Source organism: Platichthys flesus, chromosome 9 (genome assembly GCF_949316205.1).
Source record: "Platichthys flesus chromosome 9, fPlaFle2.1, whole genome shotgun sequence".
NCBI lineage: Eukaryota > Metazoa > Chordata > Actinopteri > Pleuronectiformes > Pleuronectidae > Platichthys > Platichthys flesus.
In genome coordinates, this window is record NC_084953.1 from 5,994,277 (window position 1) to 6,014,188 (window position 19,912).

The 19,912-nt window shown below is 44.7% G+C and overlaps 1 protein-coding gene across 1 annotated transcript in view; it reads left to right on the forward strand.

Annotated features, from left to right (window-relative positions):
- Nucleotides 1-837: 837 nt before the first annotated feature.
- Nucleotides 838-19,912, forward strand: part of cachd1 (cache domain containing 1) — a 71,100-nt gene continuing 52,025 nt past the window's right edge. Inside the window, exon 1 of the mRNA XM_062395251.1 lies at nucleotides 838-1,405. Coding sequence (XP_062251235.1) covers nucleotides 1,154-1,405 — 252 coding nt within the window. The 5' untranslated portion in view covers nucleotides 838-1,153. The remainder of the gene's footprint in view (nucleotides 1,406-19,912) is intronic.

The window sequence follows — 19,912 nt, forward strand, 5'->3', positions numbered from 1 at the left end:
TATAATGATTTTGTAGCTTAAAGGAAAGACCACGTCAATAATCCTACTTCTGGGACAACTAGCTCCCTAAAATATGAACCAAAGTCACTTTCAGACATGACCTGCGGCAAATGAGAAATTGGGTCTAGACATTTTCCAGAGTTTGTCTTATACTTGTAAAGAAGAGAAGAATTATCCAGGTCAGACATGTTCACAATATCCAGATCCTTCAGGAGAGGGGTGGGTCCTGGGTAGAGCGTGGACGAGGCAGGAGTTGATGTATAAATCATGGAAATCACGTGATTTTGTTTACAGAATATCGACACACACGTTTGTCCTCATCACCAAAAGCTCTCGAATCTGGCGAACTTTCTAATTCAACATCTTCTATGTGTATGACACCTTTTTATCCATTTGTATTTTTTTCTGATTCGTGCCTTTCACGCATTAGAAAGGACATCATTAAGTTTTTAGACGTAAGTTTTTCCAGATATTTTTCCAGGGGGTTGGCATGAAAAGTTGTCCAAGGAAAAATGTCCAGGACAAAGTTGTCAGAATGTCAGAAAGCAACTTTACTACAATAAAGAAAAGACAAAAAAGACTTCTTTAAAAGGCTGAAGATGTTTTGGGGTGGGTGTTTTGGGGGCCTGTCTTGGACTCATGACATTTCTTACCACGGCCCTGCAGCCTGCATGTTGGCCTCCTCTGTTTTGGCCTCTTCTTTCCCAGCAGGAGTTTCAGGCACAATAAAAAACCCTGATCCATTGATCCAGAGAATCCAGGCGCCGGTAGGACTCTCGTGTTTCCACGCCTCCTACTTTCACCCCCACTGTGGTGAATCTCCGGCTCACACACACTCACACACACACTGTTTGCCAGACTTCCAGGAGTTGCGGCCGCGGATCGAAAGACGGAGCACGGACAACGACTCACGCCAGAAACCCCCCCTAACAACATATCCTCGGTTTTACGCATGGATCTGTTCTCGTCTCCGGAGGGATTTCTACGAGGTGCGATGGTTTGCGCGGCTGGGAATCTCGGAGTCTCGCACGGGAGCGACGGAGCCCACGTCCCCTCCGCTGCAAAGTTGTAAAGAAAGTAGTTTCTCAGCTCCTTTGGGAAAGTTTGTCCTCTTCCTTCCGCCACCAGACGTTTCTCCGGTCCCCGGTGCATCATGGCGCGGCGGACAGCGGAGGGACCCGTGGCTCCGACGCCGAGCGGGCGCGCTGCTTTCCGGGATAAGCACCGTGGGTTTCGCGGGGGCTCGCAGGCGCTTTCGTGGGGCTTCGTGTTACTGTGCTCGGCGGCGCTTTCTTGTGGATACTGCGGAGCCGACACGGAGTTTTCCATCCTGGAGGAAGCGCAAGTTCTGGCGGATCAGATGAAGAAGCTCTCCTCGCAGGAGCTGGGAGTCTTCACGATGCAGGTAACTGGGGGAGAAGAGATGTTTGTTGTGGTTTTCCCGTGTGAAACTGGGAGATCCATGTGGCACCTGGAGCAGCAGCATGGTTTGAAAACCCCCCATTAAAACCAGTAGGATCCAGAGGAAACTTGGTTTGTCAGATATGTTGCTGTTATGAAACAATGAGCTCTTTGGTTTCCACGTTGCAGCGCAGCTTTGAAGTTGGGACGCGTTGATCTGGTGTGACTCCGCAGTCACACCAGCATTGTTCCTTTTTCTATAATTGCCTGACACACAAAACATCCCATTTATTAATTTCTCTATGCACGAGGCACGGATAATACAATGAGGATAAATCCGTCACCTGCGATCACGATCATGTGCGTTCAGCCATGAAGCAGCGTTTCCTCCTGTTTCCTCTCAGAGGCCTGACCCCTGTGCTCATTAATAACTTGATACGGTTCAATTGGGATCGGGTCATATGATGCACACTGGGGTTAATGATGAACACATGCCATTGTGCAGATTTATGAATTCAACTGGTTATGGTTACCAGTGTGTGATGATCTGTGGAAGATCTGGATCCCCTTCATATCACTTATCAGGAGGGAGTCTGTTTGCTGCAGCCTCAGAAAACCTCAGCTTTGAATTGATGGATAAATCCAGACAATTAGATTTGGATTGCCAGCGGATGTGAATAGAGTTGTTGTCTCCAGCCGCTGGAGCTGGATCAGAGTCGAGGGCGAGCAGGGATGCAGCCTCATCATGGGTCATCGCTTTGTTGATAAAAATTTCACAAAGAAGGAGCAGAAATGTCAAAGATGGAACCAGTGATTATCAGGTTTTTTTGCAGGTTTTATCATCATATGTCTCAATTATCAAAATTATTGCATTGTCTATGGATTATCTGACAAACGACAGGTAGTTGTAGCTCAAACTCACATGATTTTTTGTGTCTTTTATGGGATCGGACATGAATCATGGGTGTTGGTCATTTTACTGCCTTGTTCGAGACATGACACTTGTTATTTATAACCAGATATCCCAGAATTTGAAGAGCAGATTCCTATTTTCTGGGAGAGTTTGGCTGATTTATTGATCTGTTGATCGACAAAAATGTCAGGAGACAATTAAACAAGTCTAATTGTCCCTTTTCTCAAGGGTAAATATTTCCTATATGCAGAAAGGAAAAACAGCAGATCGACGTCCGTCTGTGCAGAGCTGCACCAAGTCACCAAATGGGAGGAGGTGCAGGGTGCAGCAGAGCTTGGCATGTGGTGGTGGGGGGGGGGTGTTTAGCACTTCAGAGGCGGAGGAGCTCACAGGCCCCGAACACAGAGGCGAGGCGGTGGGGGGGCCCTGGCCCCAAATGGTGTTTCATCTTCTTCTGCTTCCACACACGGAGCCGCCTTCATCCCAGCTCTGGGAGTCGGCTTTGAGGGCTCCCTCTGATCCCCCCCACCCCATCGGATCCGCCTTTGTCACCGCTCGTTCCTACCTGAGTCTCTGCTCCGTCTGGGCCACATTTTCCTCCTCCCATCATTTTGTCTTTGCTGGCGTGTATTCTAAAAATGAATCAAATCCCTTTTCAAATTCTGTCTTTTCTTTCCATCTCTGCCATCATTTCTGTTGCATGCAAAAGAAAGGATCTCTGCTCTTTTCCCCCCCTCTCATTGTATATTCAGTGACTAATTTCAATTTCACATATAACCCTGTAAAAATTATCATGAAAACACACATTGAGCGTCCCTCCCCCTGTGTCGTGGGAATCCAGTTGTGAGGGCAGGCGTGTTGTTCTGTAAACTGTGAAAATCCAGCTTGGCACGGAGCGAATGGGAGTGTGATGGAAAGCCGTGCTTCTCCTGAATGTGTGCGGGCGCCGTTCCCTGAATGTTAAGAAAGGTGCATCCAGTGAAAACAGTTCTGCATCTGCCAGTGAAAACAACCTGCAGGAATCTGTCGGCTCTGCGGACACCTGCTCCGATGCTCCGTCTGCAGGTGTGGCCGTTCAGCTGGATCTCACTTTATCCTTCCGTCTCTTACGTTTTCTATTCAGTGCAAGAGGCAGTCACTCTTTTATTCATGTTTTATTTTTTTGGACCAGCTAGACATCGACATGCGAAGTTAATGCTTCACTATTTCAGGATGACATCTGAAGAGGTTTTTGTTATCGGGAGGACATCTCCGTTTAAAGTGTAACTCTAACCCGCTCCACCCCTCATTCTCTGGCAGATGTGTAACTCGAGGATCGTCCTGCCGGAGCTCCTCAGTCACTGGGTCAACCGTGTTCAATCTGTCATTGAGTCAGTCAATTCTCAGGGGACGCCAGGGTGTTGACACTTTGCTCAGGCCGAGAGGTCAAGTTTTCCAAGCTGGTTTTTTTTTAGCACAGGGGGAGTTCTCTCTGGTTTACAGTTTATTGTTAAAAGCTTTAATTTCAGTAAAACACAATTCTGCTACAATTCCTTTCAGTCCGATTATTGACTAAACCAGAAGGTGTCTGGTCTGTAATAGCATTTTAAGAATCATTGCCTATATTGGCCGATATATTGGTATCAGTCCTCAAAATCCATATCGGTCGGGTATTGATCAATACAAATAAAAGTAAGTGGTAATCATACCAGCCAGTATTTGATTTGAGTAATTTACGGAAATTTAATAATTCAACGTTTTCATTTACTTGGCTGCTGCAAACTCCTACCAGTTGTTGTATCAGTGGTTTGTTGCTGACAGAACTCACAGTTTCAGAGAGATTCAGATTTCTTCAGATTGCACCTCAGTGGCTGTAGTGGAAGCAGACAGTAGTCTCTGATGTGTACTAATGAGCAGAGTCAATGTCAGGTTCTCAGTGGCTTGGAGCAGGAGGTTTTTTTTCATGTAAATCTGGAGTCGTGCTTGGATCTGAAATATGAAATATGACCTAATTTCCCTTCGTCCGTGTTATTAAAACACTTCTGTCATGTGGGAACCTGCCAGCGGCCGAGCCAGGACCACGGTACATGTTTCCACTCACAGCTACAGCAACGCGGGGTTTGATGACTTGTTGGAAACACAGAGAAACTTCAACGTAAAGACACACATAGTTTGAAAAGCCACAACGAGATCACTCCTCCCCGTGTTGCACTCCTGCGCCCTTACTTTACTCCGAAGGTATTCACGCCCTATTGGCTGATTATTTGTGGAGGACATTTCCCTGTGTTAGTTTTAAGGGCCCTAATCCACGGAGAAGTGTGGTTTGTTATTGAGGTCGGCTCGACCAGGATCCCCGGCCCCCTAATTGAATATTGATAGTAATTTCAGGGCAGTGGAGGTTTTTGAAGGAAAAGAGAAAATTGGTGTAGCTCTGGCTTTATAATTAGGCCGTGATTTTCTGGTTTGGGTTTGGTCCAAGGGCAACAGAGCCCGGATTCCTGCTTCGTTGTTTTCTTTCACTTGCAAAAAGCAACAATTTGATCAGGTTTGTTTTTAACTTTTATAAATATATTTCTTGTCCTTCCACCTGTCTCTGTTTTACTCTTCTTATCCCCTCTCCTCTACCTTGTCTTTTGTCTGTCTCTGGGCTGTTCCCTCTCTTTTCCTCAGGTTTGATTGAATCCGTGGCAGAGACAGGCAAACAGGGGGGAGGAGGAGGAGGAGGAGGAGGGGGGGGGGGGTTTGAGGATATACAGCGGGACATCAGAATTCCTGCTAGGTTCTCTGCAGCTCAGCCTCAAAGCCTTCTTCCCTTGCACTGCATTGCCAACATGGCTGTGTGCTCAAACAGTCAAGGTTACTCTGAACCTTGCAGGCCCCCCCCTGCTCTACATGTGGGAATTTTGCTGCCCCCCCCCCCCCCCCCCCCAACGCATGTTTGACTTTGAGTCTCTGTTTTGGGACGTTTTGCTCTTCATCAGGACGGAAATCTAAACATATTAGCTTCAGTTAAAAACCTTTACAACACTTACATGTTATTGAAGCCTCACCAATATGGATTTTTTGGGAAGCAAGGCCAATATCGATATAAGGGAGTAGAAAATGATAAGTTATATATGATCAGAAATGCAGCGATTCCAAATTTGTTATCAAACACTTAAACCAAGGAAATGTAATTGAGGCTCGTCATTTAGAAGTCAACACAAATGTGTAGATCTGCCAGAAATCTTATACAACTGCACATCTTCATCACACATTGAATCATAAAGCAAACATATACACAGATACCTTAATGCTTCACAAAAACACTCATCCAAAGGGCAAATGAGCACTCGGGTGTCACATGTGAATTTCTAAACGCATTCCTGAAGTCGTCTTGTTCGACTGTGTTTTTGTTCTCCCTCCCTCGGGGCAAAGAGGTTACCTAACGTAAGCAACCGTTTGTATTTAGCTCCCTGTTGCAAATAGTAGTTTTGATTATGGAAACCGATCTGCTGTGGAGGATGGACACATGCCATTGTTATTTACACCTCATGTATCACCTGGTATGCGCTGTGGGACACTGAGGCCCTGGTCCGATTTGCTACATGCAGATCATAGTGTTGCTCAGACTCATCTCCTTCGTGTATGTGTGTATTTGCATAACGAGCAGGGAGGTGAGGTCCGATCCCAAGTGGTCACTCATGATGTGCTCTAATACCAGGTGTGAACTGACATACTCAGAGCTGTCCACTTGAGACTGGATCACCCCGTGTGCATGATAACACCAGGTGTGAATAGGGCCCAGAGCTAACATTAGCATCTCTAGCACCAGTTACCTTCTTTCCTTGTACCTATATAGTCACAAGTTTTTTCCTGAATGTGGTTTTGCATCTATATGTATATAAGCTAATTTTCATTTTCTAGATTAAAATACTCATGCTACACTCTGCCAGGGCTGCACCAGTTAGTGGAACATCAGAATGTTAACATTTTAACTGCTACCTTTTTTCAGGCTGTTCTTTCATTGCCGACAGACTTAATTTATTATTTTATTATGTATGTCTCACCGTGTTATTCGATTTTTGGTCCCAATTGCTGCTGATGCCTAAAGAACTTATAACTCCAAGTTGTACTTTTCAGTTTGTGTTGTTTAATCCAAGTGAACTTGCTAACTGGTGTCATAAGTTGTTGTTTGTGTATGAACTTATTTCCAAACGGCACATTTCTATATTTTAAAGTTCCAGTTGTGCATTGAAATTGGGGATTTTTATTTATATACTCATATATTTTTTTCTTGAAACAACAGACCTCTTGGCTGCAGAGTCCCAGCACGAGGGCTGCAGAGTGTAAAAGAACTTGGCACGACTTTCATATCACTCTTCTAAATTCTTTGCCTGTCCAAAGCCAGGGATGTAGCCCAGTTCTGTGGACCGCTACCTTTATCTTCCCATCACAATGCGGGAGTGAACAGAGCAAAGGGCCGTGTTTTCATTAAATGCAGGGCTGCCTGTGTGTTTTGGCCAGAGTCCAGGCAGCTAGAGGCTCAGGCGCCCCTGCTGTCCGGCCGCCTCGTGTCTCCAGCCTCCAAACCCAAGCACACACCAGACGTTCTGAAGTCCCCAGACCTTTTGGGTGAAACGGGGAACATAAGTGCTGCTGTCAGACGGAATCCTGGTTGCCCCAATATTTCCAAATCAGTCTAAAATTTTTTAATTCTTGGGTAGGGTCAGCAGTTGGTTTCACGATTGAAAAGCCCATGCCTCTTTTATCTTGCATTTGTGCATTGCTGTTTTTATCCAACCAGGAGTTGTGTTTCAAGGTATTGCATTGTTGGTCGGATGATCCAGACAGAAATATGAACTATTGGATTGGTTGCCCTGAAATCCTTTGCAGACAATCATAGTATCAAGTAGATTTACCCTTTAGTTATACCCTAAATTTCCTCTAGTGGCATCAGGAGGCCAGAGTTTTGCACTTACTCTGCATCTGGACATCCTTGTGATCTTTTGTTATTGCCAAGTAGCTGAAGTTCTGCATCAAGATGATTTTTATAGGAATGCATTAGGAAGGTATCGGAACCTTTTTTTATGGGAATTGGAATGGGAAGCAGTGTTCCCCTAAGGTCTAGTTGTGATATCTTGACCCAAATGTAATCTTAAAAAGTCCAAAGGTCAAAATTTGGGTCAGTATTGGTTTTTAACTGGGCGACCAGTGTTGGCTTAAAACATGGCAAACAAAGCTCAATGGTTGTTACATTCTAAAATTGAGTCTGTAGTGGTTTGCCAAAAAATCGAAGACTTCAAAAGATCCTGAATAATTTGATATTGAGCAGATATTTTCAAAACGTTAGCACTGAGGGCTAAATGGAGATCATCTCGTGTGAGACTTCTCCCCCCCACTACCTGCATCCCACTGTTTTATTTTACTTTGTTTGCACGAAGCCTGTTTAAAGAAAGATAAGAGGAGAGAAACTTTTTCAAAGATATGTTTTCCTTTTCCCCTCGGAGCCTTTGGACAACGTAACTCAACTCCCATTCATCTCAATCAGATCCCTTTAATTTTTCGCCAGTGTTAAGTACAGCCCTGTGCACCGTCGTCTCTTGGCTCCTGCCGGACTGCGGTCAGGACGGAGCATGAAGCTGATGTTCTTCCCTCTGCACCAGCTGCTGCGGTTTAAATCTGTCTGTCCTGTCTTGGCTGAATCATTTATCTGACCGCTTTTTTGATCCGTTTCCCACATTGCTCAGCTGAAGAAGGCCTCTCTCTCTCTGTTTGGCCTTGACTGAAATCGGTTCAGCAGTTTCCTCAACCTTTTGTGTCTGCTGTGCTTTGCTCCCTGCTGTATCTTCCCCCCCACTCGCACTGACCTGCCCTGAAATGCCGAGCTCCTGTTAAGAATCAGGACTGAACTTTGCGATATCAGTGCAACGAACTTCAAACATTTGTTTTTCTCCAACTGCAAACATCCTGTCGTTATCAGCTGTACCTCAGATCAGGATGATCCTTGACTATGTGCACGTGTCCGCTTCTCTGTATAACATCATTATTGTGTATGGAGCTGCATTGATTTGTAGAATAATGCAAACGTTTTTAAAGATGCATACCTTCTTTATTTTATTTATATCAATGCAACTGGAACGCGTCATCTTGGACAGTTCCAGGACCAGTTTGCTCTCAGTGCAACACGTGGATGGATTTTCACCAAACATATTACTGATCAGTTAAACGTCAAGCTCAACAAAATATGGTCTGAAAAACACATATTCCAAGATAGCTCTACAAAGGATTAAGCTAAATAAGCGATTAAAAGCTTCTATTGGATTTGTTGAAAATGATTCCCCATCATATGATATAATATATGATAAGTGACCTGGTGAAGAGGACTATAGACAGTATATGGTAGGAAAGATTTGCTAATATAATAAAGTAAAGTATTAACTTTTGCAAATGAAAGAGTTATGAGACATTATCCAGGTTAAGACATCGGTCCAACTACTATTTCTTTAAGATAATTACCACGGAGCTAATGATTTTTATCAGTGCAGATAACTTGCAATTACTCCAATTTTTTGTTATTGAATCATAAATCACATATTAGACAGATTTTCATTTCGATATAAACTGGTTTAATCTTTGAGGACCAACCTTCTGTTTATCCTCATGCAGCCGAGCCCCACAGGTTCCCAGTGAAAGCAGTTAGCTCCGCCCCTCTGCATATTAAAGAGGAAAACTAATTAACTGGCTGTGTTTAATCAGCTCCTTCTCACTTTTTAAAAACGATTCTCCCTTTCTCTATTACCTCTCTCACTCTTTATCTCCCTTTCACTATCACCCACTCTGCATTGTCTTTCTTCACACAGCCTCGCTCTCCCCCCTCTCGCTCACACACACACAGCCTCAACACACACAAAGTGATAAATGCACTCCACGAGAGAGAGAGAGAAAGGATCTTTATTAGGTATCCAGGCTTTGTGTTCCTTGTCTTCTTTTTCCTCCAGATTCCTGCCAGTGTTTCTCAGTTAGCTCCAACAGGGCTGACCTGGCAGTGTTCCCCGAGAGACCCGAGGCCACCCCTTAGCAAGTCAGTCCCTTCACCCGCCACAATGGGCCAGACTCAAAATGAACTTTCCCTGAAAGTGAGAGGGGGGGGGGGGACTTGTGGGGAAAGGCAAGGGGGTAGTTAGCAAAACAGCCATTTGGGAGGGCAGGGAGAGGAGAGGGACCAGCTCCCTCCCCCAGACATTATGAATTTGTGAGGCCCCCATCCCCCCCAGTATGCACACACACTCCTGCAGAAGAGGCTTTGCATTCTCGATGAGGGGAGAGTTGGATCTCCTCCTGTGGAGAAGCAGATCAGACTGTTGTTCATGCCTCTTTTCTTCTCTCTCTCTCTCTCTCTCTCTCTCTCTCTCTCTCTCTCTCTCTCTCTCTCTCTCTCTCTCTCTCTCTCTCTCTCTCTCTCTCTCTCTCTCTCTCTCTCTCTCTCTGTGTATGCCTCTCTCCCACAGCTCTGTGTTGTATACACAAACCCACATCTCATTTGTTGAGCAGCGCCGTCTTCCCAAAGTTCTCTCAAATCCATCCATGCTGCCTGTTGGCATTATTTCTGTATTTGGATAGGTGCAGTTTTTTGGGGGGTGAAGACCTGACTGTGCATATGCAACAGTAAAAGCTTTGGGGTTCTTCCTCCTTGGGGCTGAGGGGGGTTGAGTTTGCAAGGGAAAAATGCTAAATTGGGTTCAGTGGTAGGAATGAAAAGCCCCTTTTATAGAGGGATGCCTCTATTTTGCTATTAAGAAGACCCCTCGTTATGACGCCTATGCTTTCTTTAAACGGAACCAAACCAGCCAGTATACTGCCCCCTCCTTGTGTGATATATATATATATATATTTTTTTTTTGATAGCATGCTGGCTTTCTGGCATCAGAGGCGTGACATACAACACAAGCATTGGCGCCTGTCCCACCATGGTGACTCACAGATTTAGATTTTGCTCCATTTGCCCTTTTCCATCAAAGCACATCCATCGCCAGTTTGGAGCCAGTTCCTAATCTGGAACCAGTTCTTTGTGTTTTTCGACGGCCAAAGAAGTCTCTCTTGGCCAGAGAACTGGTTCCAGAGAGGCAGCAAAAGAAAGAACCATCTACATCAGAGGTGTGAGTGTTTGTGTGTGAGTTGAGCTGCTGCCCCGTTTTGTGAAAGAGGAGAGTTGGGATGATTCGGGCAGCTTATCAGGATGCCCCCTATGAAAACACCCAGGGGTTGACCCAGAACTCAATGGAAGCACATATTCCACTGGGGAACGTCTCAGGATCCCCTAGGAGGAGCTGGAAAGCTCGGCCTGGGGATAGGGTTGATTGACTCCCTGCTTAGCTGGTGGTCTCTGTGAGCTGACCTTGGATAAGTGGCAAGAAATGGATGAAGGGATGGATGGATATTTTACTCTCTTGGTGTATATTATAACTTAAATATGAACCAGGTTGGACTTGTATCCGGTGTGCAATGGGGTTGGCAGACTCATATTGCGATGATCCTGTGTTTTGATATTACAAGAAGGTAGATAAATCTCACACACGAGGACAATTGTGTCACGATCTCATCATTTCTTGGTGTTTCTTGGTTTCCCTTCATGCCTTGGGGTCTTGTCTGCTGTCTTGACAAGATGCTGCTCCCAAGTTTTTTCTTTGTCTCTTCTCCCCACCACTATCATCATCTTCTTGGCTGCCCTTTCCTATATCTCTCAGTGTAATTGTGTCCGTGGGTGGTGGTATGTGAAACTGTCCTGTGCCTTTCGTCTTCCGCCGGTTGCCTGTCTTTGAGTCGGGAAGTGGCCGAGGCTAATGACTTGAACTTTTGACTTTCTGCCTCTGTCTCTGTAAGACAAGGCCGGTCATGAAAAGAGATGCAGCGTTTCATTTTCTCTCAAAGAGAATGGCAAAGGGGGGAGAACATTCGGTACAGCTCGCTAATTAGGAGACAAGGATGATGTCAGATCTTTGAGTGTGAGAGGAAAAATCCAAGGAAACGCTGAAAATGTCGTTCTAAACAGACACTTAAAGTCACGCTGAAGATTCTATGTGTTTGGCAGAGTCAAAGTCCTGCTCTAGTCTCACATGGGTTCACCTGGACATATTCTGGACATTTTCCTCGGAGGCTTGCAGGAAATATTCCGGAAAATGTTCCTAGCAACTCACTCGGACATCTATGTTCTCACACCCAGTCCTTTCCCTGACTGTCAGGACAGCAGCTTGACTCTATTTCTGCCTCTACCTATGCTAACACATACCTCATATAAACACAGAGGCGTATAAACCTCTGCACACAGAGCAACTGCAGCTGTGTTAAGCTATCAGTGTCCCCGTGCCCAGTTATGTGTCCACCAATTGAGTGGCTTATTTAATCTGGAACTGACTCCGCAAGTAATGGAAGACGAGTATTAGGAAAACCAAACAGGTTTTGTGTTTAACATGGAGATGGGCAGTTTCTCCTGCTGGCGTGTCAACATTAACCCAGATCACCAAGGAGTACCGAGGAAATCTGCTCTCCTTCTTTATCCAGAGCTGCGGTGTGTTTTTAGAACAAACCGTTCAATGTAGAGTGTACCTTCACATCGACCGTGTGGACATGGTTGGTTTCTTTTAGCCCTCGGCGCTGTGGTTTAGATTTCCTCCCCATTGTGATGTCAGCCCAGAACAAATCTCATTCAGGTTAGGGCGGAATAAACGAGCCCTTTAGGTTTTTAACTTATTCCTTCTTAGTGGCCAAATGATAACCATAATGCCTCACACTGGGTCCCAGACTCATAAAAACATATTGCTCTTGTTGCGTAGGGACCGTCTTGAAATCATCTTGCAGCACATTTTACATCTTGGCCTACTTTTGGAGAAACTCGCCAGTTCTCCTCCAATTTCTCTCTGGGTCTGGCTCTTTGTTGGGTTCTGTTTGTTGAGTCTCCAGTTTGAGTTCACTGCCAAGTCGAAGTCAGTTTAAAAACAGGTGGTTGATTGGTGACTTGGGGAGATAGGCTTACCTGGTGTTTGTCGATTACCAGGCTGGTTTCTTTCTCTTAAACTAAGCGTTATTAATATTACTGTTGGAATCTTAAGCCGTGTGATCAGACATGACCTGCGGCTGAAATCCGGAAGATTGGCTACGGAGTTTAGACGCCTTCCGACAGCAACACATCCTCTACGTTATTCAGAGGAGAGGTGGAGCATCACGTGATTTCCTTTACCTCACACAGACACAGGTGTCTTCTCTAATCACCACAAAGTCTCTTGACATCTTCGTCAGTGTCTTTATTTTGCATTTTTGTGTCTCATGCGTTTTTTGATTTTCTTGCTTCCCAAATCTAATTAAAAACAGATTATCAGCAATAAACCTAAAGCAGCAAGGGCATTATACATAAACATTATAAACTCATAGCCCATGTCCTGAAACCTGCAGAGAATCAACAGTAATCCAAACTAACGGTTTCTTGAGTCATTGCAGAAACAACGGGGCAATGACCACTCGGGGCTCCACAGGGACAAAGATGTGGAGAAACCATTTTAAACAGTTTAATCATTATTGTTTTGTTAAGTAAAAAAAATCCACTAAATCACACCAAGCATTAATGACCTAGTGGATGGCAGCTACACTAAAGGTTTCATCATATAGGTGGGACAGTGTTTGGCTGCCTGAGTCTTACCTCCGGTGGTATTTCACGCTACGTCACATTCTGAACAGTCCTGGAAGTGAAGCGTGCCTCCGACCTGCTCTGGTTCCAGGTCTGCCAGTCGGAGGGGGTGCAGCTGGTGATCGTGTGAACAAAAGCAGATCTCTTACCTTTTCTGGACACGCTAATCCGTCGGTGTTACTCGGTCTGTGTGTGAAAGGGCTCTGAGACTGATACTGAGCTCTGTGGGAAACAGGAACCTGCGTGAATGTGTTAACTTTTCTGTGATGTGTGTTTGTGTGTGTGTGTGTACAGGGAGCAGTGTGTCTGTTACTGCATTCTATGAATCAACACAAATTAATTTACCTGAATCGATTTTATTGTGTTGTTTAAAGCTCTTTCTTTAACAGTAGCCATAGGGTTAGGGTTAGTAATGAGCAAATATAAACTCAGGACTTAAAAGTAGAACTGGATTTTTGGTACATCGTAACAGAAACTCTCTCCCTCGCTCCCTCTCTCCCTCATCTACTCTCCCTCTCTCTCTCTCTCCCTCGCTCCCTCTCTCCCTCTCATCTACTCTCCCTCTCTCTCTCTCTCCCTCGCTCCCTCTCTCCCACATACATGACAGCAAAGCCACTCAAAATTTACATACTAGAACACACAGTCACACACACACACACACACTCACACTCTCACACTCTCTCTCTCTCTCTGTCTTTCCTGTCTCTGTTGCTCTCTCTAACTCTCTCTTTTGAATGCACTCACACTTCAGCCTCCGCACACAGCGACGATCGACTCGTGAATCTGAACAGGAGACGTTTGCGATGTTTAGACAGCACAGAAAAAAACCTGATGCATATTCAGCTGACACCCCCCCATAGGCCCGCCTGCTGTCTAAGAGCTCGACTTGACACGTTTGCGAAACACAAACACTGTGTGTTTATGTGCCGGTGGTTTGCTTTGGTGTTTATGAATGCAAACTGTACTATATATAGTATATTATTTATTATATTGTAATATTCTTACAATGTTTAATAAGAATATCTCGTGATTTGAAGCCTGAAAGGCTTTTTTATACCTCGTTGTTGGTTATTGATTGGAACAGAGATTCCGCCTCACCTGAGCCAAAACCCACAGATACTGATCTGTCCATATGCACTTTTATTTCCCAGCGTCTTGTTTACCTCCCTTGCCTTTCATCTCTGTAAAGACCCTTTTCTACTTTTCTTAAAACGTACACTGTCCCTCCAAGTATGTTCCAGAAGTTTTGACTGAGTTAGTTTATGAACCGGTTTAGTCAGTTTCCTTGTTTTCTTCTTTATTCACTTTTCCACTTACTTTGTTCCCTTGCGCCTCTCTCTTTTTAATAAAATCTGTATTTATGAGTTAAACTCCTGCATGTGTAGGATAGCAAAGCAAAAAATCTGATGAGTGTTTGTGTGTGTGTGTGTTTTTTATGTGTGTACTCTGGCATTGTGGTTTCCTGCCGCAAGTGAGGGTCACAACTCATAAACGGCCCTCAATTTAGTTTACTTGCATGTGTCAGACAGAGTGTGTGTGTGTGTTTGTGCACAGTTGCAGAGAGATGCAGATGTTGACAGGTCCGACATCCAACTAAAATAAAATAACTGTTTGGTTGTGACGTGTCAAGCTGTCTCATTTAATGTTGGAGGCATGATGCACTTGTTTGAAGGATTATCTTTGAGTTGATATGATGGCGGAGATGGACAGGAAACATGGGAAAAGGGTCCATGTGTGTGCACCCTTACCTTTTGGCTATTAGTGCAACCTGTAACTTACTCATTTTTGTGTGAGAGAGTATATATGACAGATGTATTTCTGTAATTTAGGGAAGCATTGGCCGATGTTTTCCTCCCTCACCGCAGCTCCCGGGTTTAATCACCAGGTCCGTTTGTTTTGGAGAGGAGGGGGGCCTCGGCGGAGGATCCAGCTCCCAGTAAAAGAGCCCTGAACGTCTGGCTCATAAGTTATAAGTAACAGGCTGAGCAAACGTTAGCGGCAGCTCAGCTAGCAGCCCATCCAAGACATCCTGTGTATGCAGATGCACAGGATTTGCTCCAAAGGACTGGAGACTGGAGACTCGTATTGAAAGCAGTAAAAACTGTAGGAATCATAGTTGTGAGAAGCTTAAAGACGGCAATGGTCGAACTTTGTCCGAAAATCGGCCTGGTGCTGAAACTTTGAGGGAACAGCGCATGTCTCATAATTTTTTGTATTACGCAAAAATCTTAACCGAAGAAAAGTTGGCTCCGAAAAGCCACAGTGATAAAGCATTTAGCAATTGTGGCCAATCGTGTATTTTTTTAAAAGAAGCTTCTCACGCAGAAGGCGAAACAACACGTGATGTAACTGGAGTGCAATGCTTTCAACTGTTTTGGATTTAATCTCAGTGTTTTGGACGCCTGTTGTGCATCACTCATAGTAGTGATGTGGTCCAGTTAGGTTGTTATGCATGATTCAGGGAGAACATCAAGTTTCAATTTTGAATTCCCGGTAAATCTTTTCAAGGAAATATTTAATGAATTATTAGGTATTGGTTTGGACAAGTTTCATCATCTAATGCAGCCCTGATACAACAGTCGTGCAGTGATACCTTCTTCTGAGGTGTTGATAACATTTTATGGCCATTTTGGCATGGTGGATTTATTCCATATCATGCTCTGTATGAAACTTACTTATAACTAATCTTACTTCGCACATCCCTGAGATGTCCAGTATCACGTGTAGCTTAGGCCTCTGTGCAGAGTGACCCCGGCCTTTTATTAACCAGTGCATGTAAATGGCCCAACAGTACATGAAGTCGAACAAAGCACACTGTCTGCAGAGAGACGCTGTGAGGGTGCGTAGACATGATCTCACGTCGTGTTCAGAAACCTGAGAGGGAGACCACCCGGGCACATTTCCCCCCCCTTCCTGGTGTCCTTTCTCTACTTTATCTCTTAGCAATCTTTCCAATCAGTGCTTGTCCCTCACGTTTGCCGAGATCTTTGATATGTTCCCCATCCTTCCACACCCCCCCCCCCCCCCCCACTCTTAAAGATTATTTTAATAATGTTTTCCCTTACAATGGTGACAAGTTATCTATAGTTATCTATAGACTGGCACATACAGTGACGCTCGTAAAGCTGGGAAGTAAACGCCTCACAGATGAGTCCACGGCCGAGGAATGTGAAGATAATCCAGGATGGTTTGTGCAGACAGAGCCGGCGCCCCATCCCAACATCTCCTCACTTGGCTGAGAGAGGGGCCGTCTTGGCAGGAAGCGTATATCAAAGTTTTAAATTTATTGGCACGGGGCTGACGAGCCCTTTGCGCTGCGGCTCTCTTCCTCTGCCTTTTCTCTGACCCTGACATTCAGATCATCCTCAGCTCTTTCACACACTCTCTCTGATCCCTGTGACGTCTCCAAGTCCAGCTAGAAGAGTCCTTATGTAAAAATATTTCTAGGAAACAAATTGTTGTTGCCCTGGCAGGGTGTACCACCAGGGTGTGACTGGGACTTGTGGTGCCAGTGGCTGCTGCCAGACTGGCGCAGGGCCCTGAGGTGGCTGAAGGTTAACTGTTTTGGAGAATTTTGCTCGGTTTCCACTGCTGCGCTGCCTGTTTGCTTCAGTCATGCCATATGTCATTCCACTCCGAGGTCTTGAAAGAGCTAATCCGGCGCAATTTATTTTTATTTTGTGATAAACTCCAGCTATTAAACAAAATACAGATAGCACAATGGTGCCAGCATGTTTGGAAATTAAGTATTTTTCTGTCCCTCAGTTCTGTCTTTCATATATTATAGAGGCAGCTCCTGTTTTCCTCGTGCTAGAGGTAGCAAAAGGATTGCTTTTCAAAATTCATCAAAAAGCTTTGTTTTGTCCGTAACCATTTCTAATCTTTAAAGTTAAAGAAATGCATGACATGTGTTTACCAACTAGTAGAAGCTTTTCTGTTGTTGGCTTTGATCTCGCCCAAATCCCCACACTCTTCTATTAAGTTCTATGAAATCGCTGTAGTTCTCCAATCATGGGGGCAAGTATTCAGACCATTATATGTAGATAGATCTTGAAATGATATCACGAGTCTCTTATTGTGTAGAAAAACCATTTGCTTGGATCAGGAGGTGGTGCCCAAAACTGACCCGACATCAGTAGTGTGGCAGTGGCTTGGCTTTCCACAGTCGGGCATTTCTCAAAGGAAAGTAAACAGTAACTGTAAACGTAGTGGTCGGCACTTCCAGGGTTTTTTACAGCTTTTCTCTTCTAACCCAGTAAAAGGAAGCATCTCAGTGATGCACTCAGGCTGGAACAACGTCCACACTTCAGATCCACAGGATGATCTGGAAGGGCCTTTTAATGCAATAGTCGACTTAAGGAAGAAAGATTGTGGATCATGATTGTGATACTTAGTCCCCAGATGTTACCCATCATCAGTGATTTGTGTTTTCCTGCATGGTGCTCAACGGCCTCCTATCATTCCTTGGTCAGTCTCAGCCATGCTACATGAACACAAACACCATCATTTAGCCCTTTTTAATATGGAGAAACATACGAAGCCCCTATAAAAGCACAGCCCTTTCTCATTATCCCGCATTCTTCTCTTGAACTAATTTGGCCGCAGTGTGTGGGGTTCTGTTTTCGTCCTTGTTCCCTTCTAGATTTTATCAGCCTAATGGAGGCGCTCAGGTATGCAGCTTTGATCTGTCCTCTGGAACGTTTTCACATTGGCTCCACTTTAACAGCAACTTGCTATTCCCATAATGCATCCCTGGACCTGCTGCTACATACGCTGCATGCGTGTTACCTTCTCTAAGACGTCAAGAAAATATGTCTGATCGGAACCCTGTGCTGCGTGTTTAACTGGATTCAACAGGTTTTGCAAGGGACTTAAAAAGACATCAGTGAATTATCATTAAAAAATTAGGAATGCCGCTATTAAGAATGAGTTTTTTCACGTTTTAACATGTGTAATTAGTCAAGTGTGAGTCGTGCGTGTTGCTGTGGCCCGAGGCCTCGTCTTAACAACTCCCTGACATTAAATAGGCTTTGTGTAGAGAGGTAATAACTCTGCTTCACCACCTTTTCCTGACATGTCCTTGCAAACACACCTCGTAGTTTGTGCCAAGAGGAGAAACCTGGATAATCAGTCAGACGTGTGACCTTTGAACCGCACGTGCTAGAATATCACAGTGTTGAACCTCTACATTTCATGCACATTGTCTTGGCTGTCTCTTTTATTTGCCTTCTTCCCCTCCATTTCCATCGTTTGATGCTGAGTGCACAACACTTAGGCTAGGTCATTGTTCCTTAACACGCAAGGAGAGCAAGAGAGAGAAAAAGAGAGAGAGGGGAGGAAACTTCATTTACTCTCGCTAAACTGCTAGATTATGTCTCTCGTTGGAGTCAGTCAAAATGCTTCATTTCTGGAAGTGTAGCTGAGCCACTATTCAGAGGGCTCATTACTACCCTTCGTCCCAGAGAGTCGGAGTCTGACTTCTCAGAGAAAAGAAGGTCAAACGTCCAAAATGTGGCTGTTCTATGGTCATTCTTAAACCAGGCTGTTTCTAGGGTTAGCTGTTAAGCAGCATGTGTGTCTTATTATTGCAAACTGGTGGAAAACAGAAGAAATTATGAAACCGAAAGTACAAAACAGTGCTTTCTTTCCTGGAGATATGTGTGGATGAATGTACATCTGATGTCCTTTCCAAACTTTTAGTCGCACACGTAACTTCACGTAAACACGAAGCCAGTTTTTGCCCGTGGAGAAGTTACCGTTAAGCCCCGGTTCTGAGATCTTTCTCTTCTCTTTGCTGCTGTTGTCCGACCCCACCCCTCTTTTCCACAGTTTTCCCCCCTTTTGCTCCCTTCTTTGCTCCTTCACCCTCCATTTCCCTCCCCCTTTTCTCTCACATGTGGAAAGCATTATATCCTGTCTGGTGGAGAGGGAGAGCAAACATCCCAGGCCGAGACTGAGAGCCTCTCGGGAAGGTGTGTAGGGGGCAGTGGGGAGGCTGTTAGGATCCGACTGGTGGGGACTCTCTCTTTCTCTCTCTCTATAGTGGTTTTCAGACATGACCTGCGGGTAATATCCAGAGAATTGTATCTGGAGTTTTCCTAGAGTTTTCCTTTCACACATGCACAAGCAGGCATAGGCAGGAAGTGACGTACTAAGTCCACTGGGGAGATCACATGATCGTGCTTGCAGCATCATCAGCGTTTATCACCACAAACTCTTTTGACATCTTTAACTGTGTCTTCTACGCGTCGCACTGCTTTTTCACCTGGAGATTATGTTTTCTTTATTTCTTTATTTTACTCTTGTCGCGTGTTAGACGGGGTAATGTTATTTCAGAACCACACTAACGTTGACAGGGTTTACTCTCCCAGTTTATTGGACTGGAGGAGACTGTGGTGCGGATGAGGGAGGGAAAGATAAAAACAATTCCAGTTGGAAGTCTTGGCACACTGGTACATTTTTGGGTACTTTTTAGATAAGAGTCCAAAACTCCTGTGTTGTGTTGGTCTCTCTTTCCTCGTCTTCCTTATAATCTCTCTTTTGAACATTGGTGTTAATGGGTGAAGCTTTTTTGTGATTTCTTCAAGAGGAGGTGGACTTAAATAATGACCGACACCATCAACGAATATGTCTGCAGCTCTCTTTCCTCATTGCCTTTACTAGCAGCCATTTTGCAGGCAAGTTGCTTCAGGACACTGGCTCTTAGTTCAGTTCATTAACTCCTTTTTAACGGAGTAAATACACATGTTAGATGACACTCACCCAGCAGTGTTGTGGAACCCGTTCATGGAGCTACCCGGTCATGAGAATTGGATGCTTTCTTTCATGGGTTGCTCCACATTGAGAAGCTATTATGTGGTTAATGTGACCCCATTTGTCCAATGTCTTGGACTTGTCAGATGTTGAACAGGATCCCAGTGTTCATTTTATGTCCCTAAGCTGGATCCTCTGACAGAAGG